Source organism: Triticum aestivum, chromosome 5B, assembly GCF_018294505.1.
Source record: "Triticum aestivum cultivar Chinese Spring chromosome 5B, IWGSC CS RefSeq v2.1, whole genome shotgun sequence".
NCBI lineage: Eukaryota > Viridiplantae > Streptophyta > Magnoliopsida > Poales > Poaceae > Triticum > Triticum aestivum.
The window spans coordinates 704,353,635-704,364,171 of record NC_057807.1 but is presented as its reverse complement, the minus strand read 5'-3'; the positions used below and the strand labels follow the sequence as shown (position 1 = coordinate 704,364,171).

At 51.6% G+C, this 10,537-nt stretch overlaps 1 protein-coding gene across 1 annotated transcript; it reads left to right on the top strand.

Annotated features, from left to right (window-relative positions):
- The first annotated feature begins 1,225 nt into the window (after window positions 1–1,225).
- LOC123117835 (vegetative cell wall protein gp1) lies at window positions 1,226–2,358 on the top strand. Its single transcript, XM_044538507.1, has one exon. The coding sequence runs from the start codon at window positions 1,325–1,327 to the stop codon at window positions 1,997–1,999; it is 675 nt and encodes a 224-aa protein (XP_044394442.1). The 5' UTR covers window positions 1,226–1,324; the 3' UTR covers window positions 2,000–2,358.
- Window positions 2,359–10,537: the final 8,179 nt, after the last annotated feature.

Genomic DNA, 10,537 nt, shown 5'->3' with positions numbered 1-10,537 from the left:
TGATGGACGCCCGGACGGCAACAAAGGTGCCAAGAAGGAGAAATACGTCGAGACAGCTGCCGCGCGCGTGCAAGAGTCCATCGAGCACTGCATCGCCGACGCCAAAACCAGGGCCACCGAGCGAGAGGAGAAAACAGAGGCGAGGTGGGCTGTTTTGAGGACGAACATCGCCGTCAAACTCGACTTGCTCCGCGCCAACACCGCCGCGAAACTCCAAGCTCAAGATGCCAAGAAGAGGAACAACGACCTCGCCTTCTTGATGGGCGGCGCTGACATGCTCCAGAGCGGCGACGAGAAGCGCAAGGCGTGGTTCTTGGCCCAGCGCGGCCTCATCCTGAACCAGATACCGGCGACGCCGCCGCCGCCGCCCAGCCCGGCGACTGCTGATGACGACGACGAGGAAGACGATGCCTCCGCCTCCGCGACGCCCAGCCCCACCTACGATGCCTCTGCCGCGCCCAGGAGCACAGAAGACGCGCCGAACAGCCTGGAAGCCGCGCCGATTCCTCCCAGCCCGCGTATGCCGGCGACCACGCCGCCAGAGGTTGAGCTCGACGCTTGATGTACTCCTTTCGCGCTCTTCATTTTTTGTACGCCGAACTACTGCATGTCATTTTATTTTGATCGCCGAACTGTGGCACCGACTCGCCGAACTATTGCGATGCGCCGGTTTGTTTTTTCGAATATGGAACGCCTTGGGGGGCGGCGCCTGGGCGCGTGGCTGGGGAAAAATGAACCCCAAGGGCTGATCTAGCGCCGGCTCGCCCCAGGCCGCTCTTTTTCGGCGCCCTGGGGGCCGAACGGCTGGAGATGCTCTAACAAATCAGCTGCCAATTTACAAGGGTTGCCCAAAAAAAAAACTGGCTCCTAGTCTTTGATTTGAAGAATTGCGAAAAATTGGAGCCCAACAAACAAATCGGCTACCAATTTATTAGCGTTGCTAAAAACGTTGGCACCAAACAAACGAAGCAAGCTCTAACATACAAAATGTAGAGGCCTCACGCGGCTTGTCAGCCAAATTCAACTGAATTCCTTGGAAGCAAATCAAACTCGCATGCCCATGGTTGAGGCTGGTTTACGCAATCTCAGCCGTACACGTGTCCTTTCGTTCACCGCACTGGTGTCGGCCGCCGCTGATCCGTCGCAGTCAAACCAATGATCCACACCTTTCCTGCCACCGGCCGCCAACCCCACCCAACCACCTATATATCCTCCTCACCCCACCACCAACCCAGCCAAACCTCGCCCACCTCGCCGCCGCTCCCAGATCCGCCACCGCCGCCTCCCTCCCCCTCTCTCGATCTCAATCTCCAGGCGAGACACGATGGCATTGCCGCTGCCCTCCGCGGTCTTCCTCCTGCTCCTCGTGGTGGCCTCGCCGGTGCTCTGCGCCGCGCAGAGCCCCATCTCGCAGCCGCCGTCGCCCGGCGCGCCCACCGCGTCCCCGCTCCTCCGCCCCGACGCCGACTCCGACGATGACAACGGATCCTCTGTGCCCCCCTCCCTGGCCCCGGCCCCCGCGGGCTCCCCGGGCGAGGACAAGGCGGCGGCGGCGTCCCCTCCCGCGCCCACCGACACGTCCCCGCTCCCGTCCCCCGCCGAGGCCCCCTCCTCCGCGGCGCACTCGCCGGCGCCGGCGCCGTCGACGTCCCTGCACTCCGCCGCCTCCACCCCATCTCCCGCGCCTGTCCCTGCCGCCGACAAGGAAGGCGACGACGACGACGATTCCAAGGAGAAGAAGATGAACGCCCCAGCGCCGGCCCCGGCCGCGATGGAGGTGAAGGCCAACACGGGCGGCGCCGACGAGCAGCGGGCGGTGGACGCGGAGAGGCGGCACGGGGAGGGCGAGATGAACGGCGGGACGAAGGCTGGCGTGGTGGTGGGAGTGTTCTCTGCGACGGCGGTGCTGTGCCTGGCCGCCGTGGTGTACCGGAAGCGGCAGGCCAACATCCGGCGGTCCAGGTACGCGGACTACTCGGCGCGCCTCGAGCTCGTCTGACCGGCGCATGGTATGGAGATCGACGACTGGAGATTCAATCCTGGCTCTGTGATCTGTCAATGTGGCAGACACATACTAGCGCGGTGTTTTGATCTACTGTGTTACTCTGATTAATTAGATTCATCTTGTCCATTCTTGGAGTTTCGATATATTCTTTGATTAGTGGGAGGTTGAGATGGAGGAGAGCAATAACCACCATTGATTGATGTGGTGGAGACGATGGATGGATCGATCGAGGAAGACAAGATTATACATACAACAGTTTTCTCTCTCTTTTGTATGTATACTACTACTACTACTACATACAGACATTGGGTTATACTTTGACGATTCGTCACTGGTACTAAGTACGAACAATATACGCTGCATTCTTGTTGACACCGGGATTCAGTTTCTACTCCCTCCGTTCCGAATTACTTGTCTCGGAAATGAAATTCCGGACGGAGGGAGTAGAAGGGTGCGCAATAGCTCCGATGCAGATCCAGAGGTTGAGCAGAGATCGGCACAGGCTCAGCAGTGGAGTAGGAGTGAGTTTTGTTCCATCTATCTGTCTGCAGCTGCCTGCTGAGATCTACCTTAGCTGGGCACAGACTTGAATAACAAAAAGATGCTATATTTCTTTCTCTTTGTTTATTTTCTTGGTTGTCTGTCTGTCGGTTGCGCTCCATCAGAGTGGATGGAAGCTGCATCTTGTCTGGATCTGAATGGGCCGAACGAAGCAACACGCCGTGGTTCAAGGAAGGAAGCGTCTCTGCATCTTTTGATGCTCTTGTTTTGACCCTGCATTTCTTCTACTCAAAGCGGTCGAGCAGATTCCAAATGCTTTCTTCTACTCAAAGCGGTCGAGCAGATTCCAAATGCTATTCGTGTTGTTTAGACCAAACTTTGCGCGTACGGTACTACTGCTCTTTGCGTCCCATATTAGTTGTCGCTTAAACGGATGTTCTAGCGTTGAAATGCTCTTATATTTTTTTACGGAGAGAGTACAGATTTGGCTACGTTATGGTACAGGTAACCTACAAACTGCGTTGCATGGATGGACCAGGTGGCTACAAGATACTCTAGTGTAGATGATTGCCATTGCTGGAACCAACCAATTATTTCTGGGTTCTTTCTGGGTTGGTTGACGTTCCATCTGCCCATACAACACGCCTGCGGCATACTACACATGTGGCACGACACCAGCGGCAAAATGTCCCTCTTTTTTTTTTCTCCGTCCTTGTGGCGGTTGCGCACACATCAATCAATGTTTGGCACACACGCACGCACGATGAGCTGTTTGTTCACTGTACCAAACCCAACATTCAGGTTCGGTTGAAAGTCACAAGTGTACGCAGACAGGCAACCTAAGAGCAACTCCAAGCCGACCCAAACAGACGGCGATTTTGTTCATTTTTTTGTCCGTTTGGATTGGCCGCTTGTCCGGCGTCCGCCCTGTTTTAGATTTGGATCGACAGTGCACCCGCCACCCTGTATCTGTCGGCTGGCTGCCCTATTTCAACAAATAGCTCATTTTTGCATTCAAACATATAGCCAAATAACATAGTTTCAACCAAATAAAATAGCATAGTTTTACAATCCGAATACAAGTTGTAATGTCTCACATAGTTTTGCAAGCCGAATAAAGAAGATACATCTATTGGTTGCCAACATGAGCCCACATATGCTTAACCAAATCATTTTGCAGTTGCACGTGAGTTTCTCAATCACGCATGTCATGATGGAATTGGGTGAACTGTTCAAACGTTGCCGCTCCTCCATGCTCAGGCACAACATCCTCACCTTGAAACTGAAACCCATGATCGTACAGACGTTTCGGGTGATGACGATACAGACCTGGGATAGGGTCATAGGCCTGACCTATATGTCCTACCCAAGGTCACTACCCAGAAGATAAAAGACCAAGGGTAAACAGGAGAACACCAATCGAGTACGTCGAGTGCAATCCACTCGACGATCACATCACTCGACGGTTACCCCCTACCGTCACTCGACTATATGGGGAGTCACTCGACTGTATCGAAGACCAGGAGTCGGAAGAGCACGCAACGGCCGGACGTTCACTCCTTAGTCTTTATGAGCATTAAGAATACTTAAAACTGGCGTTACCAGTAACGCCCCTTACTTTATGTACATTAAGCCCCTTGTAATGGAGGAGGGCGGGGGTCCCGGCGCACTCTATATAAGCCGCCCCCTCCTCTGGGACAAGGGTTCGCACCCCCTGTAATACAACACACATAATCCAATCGACCGCCTCCGGGCACCGAGACGTAGGGCTGTTACTTCCTCCAGAAGGGCCTGAACTCGTAAACCTCGTGTGTACATCTTCATCATACCTAAGATCTTGCCTCTCCATACCTACCCCCTTTCTACTGTCAGTCTTAGTACCACGACAGTTGGCGCCCACCGTGGGGTAGGTGTCTTAGCGACTTGTTGGTGAAGTTGCAAGTTTTACTGATCATCATCATGATGGTTTCCGGCGGCGGATTGGCTGAGGGCCACAAGATCCGTCTTGGCGCGCTCGTTTTCGTCGCCGACGACTCCGCGTGGCTTCAGGAAGCTCCCTTGGACACTGAGGCGCTCCCCATCCGAGGGGCGACGCACTTTCGCGCGTGCGTTCGCGGCGTCCTTCTCCGGCAGCCGTCGACTTAGTATCAGTCGACTCCGATGGTGTTTTCCCTCCTTGTTGTTTGCCGCCGCAAGCGATCCGGTCGATCGCGGCTTCAGCGGTGGGTGAAACACGTGGTGGCTCGGCATTCGACCACCCATCAAGTCACGGCAATCGAGCCCGACGAAACTCTCCACAGCATGTTCGATCTGTCGACTGGCTGCGCGGAGACCGCATCCGAATGCGATAGCAGCGATCCTGCGGCCGAGGTCTTGATGGTCGATGGGCCGCACAGCCCGCCCGGTTTCCGCTGCAAGGGCGGCGGAGACGGAGGCGGTGATCCGTCGCGCGTCCATGAGGAATACCGACCCGGGCCCCTCTCTTCGCAGCAGAGGGAAGAACTTCATCGTCGCAACATGGATGCACTCCACACGCCCATTGTTGGAGAAACCCCCGAGGCTCGAGCCTTGGAGGAGGTGCGCTTGGCTAATTTGGCTGAGCGCACTCGACTGGATAACCTTCAGCGGGCCCTCGACGAGCGCGCCCAGGAGCGGATCCATGAGTCCAGTCGACGCCAGCTTTTTCCGCCTCCACATTCATGAGAATGATTCAGAAGTGGACACATGGATTCATGAGCAAAATACAACAGTATCTCAGTCGTGGAATTCATGAGTCCACATCCACGAGTCTCTAGATCTTTTGCTATGTCACCATGCCTTTTGGTCTAAAAAATGCCGGAGCCACATTCATGAGAATGATTCAGAAGTGCTTGCTCACTCAAATCAGTCGGAATATGGAAGCATACATGGATGACATTGTGGTCAAGTCTCGCAAAGGTTCCGACCTATTGACTGACCTTGCAGAAACCTTCGCCAACCTGAGAAGGTACGACATCAAGCTTAATCCGTCAAAGTGCACATTCAGAGTTCCAGGAGGAAAGTTACTCGGTTTTCTCGTTTCCGAACAAGGGATCGACGCCAATCCAGAAAAATTTGATACCATCCTCCGAATGAAACGCCCCGTGCGAGTGCATGACATTCAAAAGCTGACTGGTTGTTTGGCGGCCCTGTGTCGATTCATTTCTCGTCTCGATGAAAAGGCCTTACCTCTTTACCGACTGATGAAGAAGTCTGATAAGTTCGAGTGGACTGAAGAAGTTGATGCAGCGTTTGTAGAGCTCAAAACCCTGCTTTCCACCCAGCCGGTGCTCGTTGCGCCAACCAGCAAAAAGCCTCTACTACTTTACATTGCATCCACTGGACAAGTCGTCAGTACAGTACTCACGGTCGAGCGAGAAGAAGAAGGAAAAGCTTATAAGGTTCAACGCCCAGTCTATTATCTCTCTGAAGTTTTGAGTCCATCGAAGCAACGATATCCACATTATCAGAAGCTTGTCTATGGAATATACATGACCATGAAGAAGGTTGCGCACTATTTCTTTGACTACTCCATTACAGTCGTCAGCGACACGCCACTATCTGAAATTCTGAATAACAGAGATGCAACTGGTCGAGTAGCAAAATGGGCGATTGAACTCCTTCCATTGGATATCAAGTTTGAGGCAAAGAAAGCGATCAAGTCCCAAGCAATCGCAGATTTCCTTGACGAGTGGATTGAGCAGCAATTACCGACTCAAGTTCACTCGGAGCATTGGATTATGTTCTCTGATGGCTCCAAGATGCTAAATGGTTCAGGTGCGGGGGTAGTATTGGTATCCCCCCGTGGAGACAAGCTTAGTTATGTTCTCCAGATTCATTTTGATTCCTCCAATAATGAAGCCGAATATGAAGCACTTTTATACGGGTTGCGTATGGCCATTTCACTCGGCGTCCGTCGCCTTATGGTCTACGGCGACTCAGGTTTGGTGGTTAATCAGGTGATGAAGGAATGGGATGTCAGGAGCCAAGCCATGACTGGTTACTGCAATGCAGTGAGAAAGATGGAAAAGAAGTTTGAAGGTTTGGAGCTTCACCACATACCCCGACTGAAAAATCAAGTTGCGGATGAGTTGGTAAAGATAGGATCAAAGAGAGAGGCGATTCCCCGAAATGTGTTTTTGGAACATATTCATTCACCTTCAGTTCAGGAAGATCCTTTCACCGAAGAATCACCACAGCCCAAGAGTGCCACAGATCCGACTGAAGTCGAAATTCCAGTTGTGGTCGACTTAGTCATGGAGGTTTTGGTCATCACTCCCGACTGGACAGTACCATACATTCTTAGGAAGGAACTCCCAGAAGATGAAGAAGAGGCTGGACAGATCGTCTGACTGTCTAAACCCTTCACTGTGATAAAAGGACAGTTGTTCAGAGAAAGTGTAACTGGGGTCTGCCAGAAGTGCATCATGCCAGAAGAAGGCCGAATGATCCTCAAATGATATTCACTCGGGGACCTGTGGTCACCATGCGTCCTCTCGGACCATCGTGGCCAAACCATACCAAGCCGGGTTTTACTAGCCGTGCGCCAACGAGATGGCAAAGGAAATAGTGGACAAGTGTGAAGGTTGTCAGTTTTATTCCAACATGTCCCACAAACTTGCATCAGCTCTGAAGACTATTCCCCTCGTCTGGCCTTTTGTTGTTTGGGGATTGGACACGGTTGGACCTCTGAGGACCGGCAGGAGCGGATTTACCCACGTGCTGGTAGCAGTCGACAAGTTTACCAAGTGGATCGAAGCCAAGCCCATTAAAAATCTTGAAGCAAGTATTGCTGTGAGCTTCATCAGAGAGTTGATATTCAGATATGGTGTACTGCACATCATCATCACTGATAACGGATCGAACTTCGACTCTGATGAGTTCAGAGCCTTTTGTGCTTCCCAAGGCACGAGGGTCGATTACGCTTTGGTCGCCCATCCCCAGTCGAATGGGCAGGCTGAGCAAGCGAACGGATTGATTGTCAAAGGACTAAAGCCCCAGTTAATGTGTGACCTCAAGCACGCGGCAGGAGCTTGGGTCAATGAGCTCCCATCAGTGCTTTGGGGGCTGAGGACAACCCCCAATCAGTCGACTGGACGGACTCCATTCTTTTTAGTCTACGGAGCCGAAGCCGTTTTGCCGAGTGATTTGCTCCACAACGCTCCCCGAGTCGAACTCTTCTCAGAAGAAGAAGCAGAGCAAGCTCGGCAAGATGCAGTCGACCTCCTGGAGGAACAAAGAGAGATGGCCTTGATCCGGTCGACCATTTATCAGCAAGACTTGCGTCGATTCCGTGCCAGGAACGCAAGAGGTCGTGTGCTCTAGGAAGGGGACTTGGTCCTCCGAGTGGATCAGCAGAAGCCGCACAAGCTCGCCCCCGCTTGGGAATGCCCTTTCGTCATTGCTACGTCTTGAGCTAGCGTTGGTTTTCCCCGAAGAGGAGAGGGTGATGCAGCAAGTGTAGCGTAAGTATTTCCCTTAGTTTTGAGAACCAAGGTATCAATCCAGTAGGAGGCTCCTCAAAAGTCCCACGCACCTACACAAACAAACTGAGAACTCGCAACCAACGCAATAAAGGGGTTGTCAATCCCTTCACGGCCACTTGCGAAAGTGAGATCTGATAGAGATAGTATGGTAAGATAAATATATTTTTGGTATTTTATAATATAGATGCAAAAAGTAAAGATGCAAATAAAGTAGATTGAAAGCAAATATGATAAGAGATAGACCCGGGGGCCATAGGTTTCACTAGAGGCTTCTCTCAAGATAGCATAAGTATTACGGTGGGTGAACAAATTACTGTCGAGCAATTGATAGAAAAGCGCATAGTTATGAGATTATCTAGGCATGATCTATTGGGGAACGTAGCAGAAATTCAAAATTTTCCTACGTGTCACCAAGATCTATCTATGTAGAAACCAGCAACGAGGGGAAGGAGAGTGCATCTACATACCCTTGTAGATTGCTAAGCGGAAGCGTTCAAGAGAACGGGGTTGAAGGAGTCGTACTCGTCATGATCCAAATCACCGGAGATCCTAGTGCCGAACGGACGGCACCTCCGTGTTCAACACACGTACAGCCCGGTGACGTCTCCCATGCCTTGATCCAGCAAGGAGAGAGGGAGAGGTTGAGGAAGACTCCGTCCTACAGCAACACAACAGCGTGGTGGTCGTGGAGGAGCGTGGCAATCCTGCACGGCTTCGCCAAGCACCGCGGGAGAGGAGGAGTACTTGGGAGAGGGGGAGGGCTGCGCCAGAACTTTGGTGTGGCTGCCCTCCCACCCCCCACATATATATAGGGGCAAGGGAGAGGGGGGACGGCCCCCTCAGATCCAATCTGAGGAGGGGGCGGCGGCCAGGGGGGTTGCCTTGCCCCCCAAGGCAAGGGGGGCGCCCCCCTTTAGGGTTTCCCCCAAGCCCTAGGCGCCTTGGGCCTTGGTGGGGGGGCGCACCAGCCCACCTGGGGCTGGTCCCCTCCCACACTTGGTCCATGAAGCCCTCTGGGGCCGGTGGCCCCACTTGGTGGACCCCCGGGACCCTCCCGGTGGTCCCGATACATTACCGATAGCACTCGGAATTTTTCCGGTGACCAAAACAGGACTTCCCATATATAAATATTTACCTCCGGACCATTCCGGAACTCCTCGTGACGTCCGGGATCTCATCCGGGACTCCGAACAACATTCGGTAACCACACACAAACTTCCTTTATAACCCTAGCGTCATGGAACCTTAAGTGTGTAGACCCTACGGGTTCGGGAATCATGCAGACATGATCGAGACATTCTTCAGTCAATAACCAACAGCGGGATATGGATACCCATGTTGGCTCCCACATGTTCCATGATGATCTCATCGGATGAACCACGATGCCAAGGACTCAATCGATCCCGTATACAATTCCCTTTGTCTAGCGGTATTGTACTTGCCCGAGATTCGATCGTCGGTATGCCGATACCTTGTTCAAACTCATTACCGGCAAGTCTCTTTACTCGTTCCGTAACACATCATCCCGTGATCAACCCCTTGGTCACATTGTGCACATTATGATGATGTCCTACCGAGTGGGCCCAGATATACCTCTCCGTTAACCGGAGTGACAAATCCCAGTCTCGATTCGTGCTAACCCAACAGACACTTTCGGAGATACCTGTAGTGCACCTTTATAGCCACCCAGTTACGTTGTGACATTTGGTACACCCAAAGCATTCCTACGGTATCCGGGAGTTGCACAATCTCATGGTCTAAGGAAATGATACTTGACATTAGAAAAGCTTTAGCATACGAACTACGATCTTTGTGCTAGGCTTAGGATTGGGTCTTGTCCATTACATCATTCTCCTAATGATGTGATCCCGTTATCAACGACATCCAATGTCCATGGTCAGGAAACCGTAACCATCTATTGATCAACGAGCTAGTCAACTAGAGGCTTACTAGGGACATGGTCAGGAAACATGTATCTGAGTTTCCTATCAATACAATTATAGCATGGATAATAAACGATTATCATGAACAAGGAAATATAATAATACTAACTAATTTATTATTGCCTCTAGGGCATATTTCCAACATGATCATGTATAGAGGCATCAAGTCCATAACAAGTAGACCGACTCCTGCCTGCATCTACTACTATTACTCCACACATCGACCAACTCCAGCCTGCATCTAGAGTATTAAGTACATAAGAACAGAGTAACACATTAAGCAAGATGACATGATGTAGAGGGATAAACTCATGCAATATGATATAAACCCCATCTTGTTATCGTCAATGGCAACAATACAATACGTGTCTTGCAACCCTTTCTGTCACTGGGTAAGAACACCGCAAGATTGAACCCAAAGCTAAGAACTTCTCCCATGGCAAGAAAGATCAATCTAGTAGGCCAAACCAAACTGATAATTCGAAGAGACTTGCAAAGATAACTCAATCATACATAAAATAATTCAGAGAAGAATCAAATATTATTCATAGATAAACTTGATCATAAACCCACAATTCATCGGA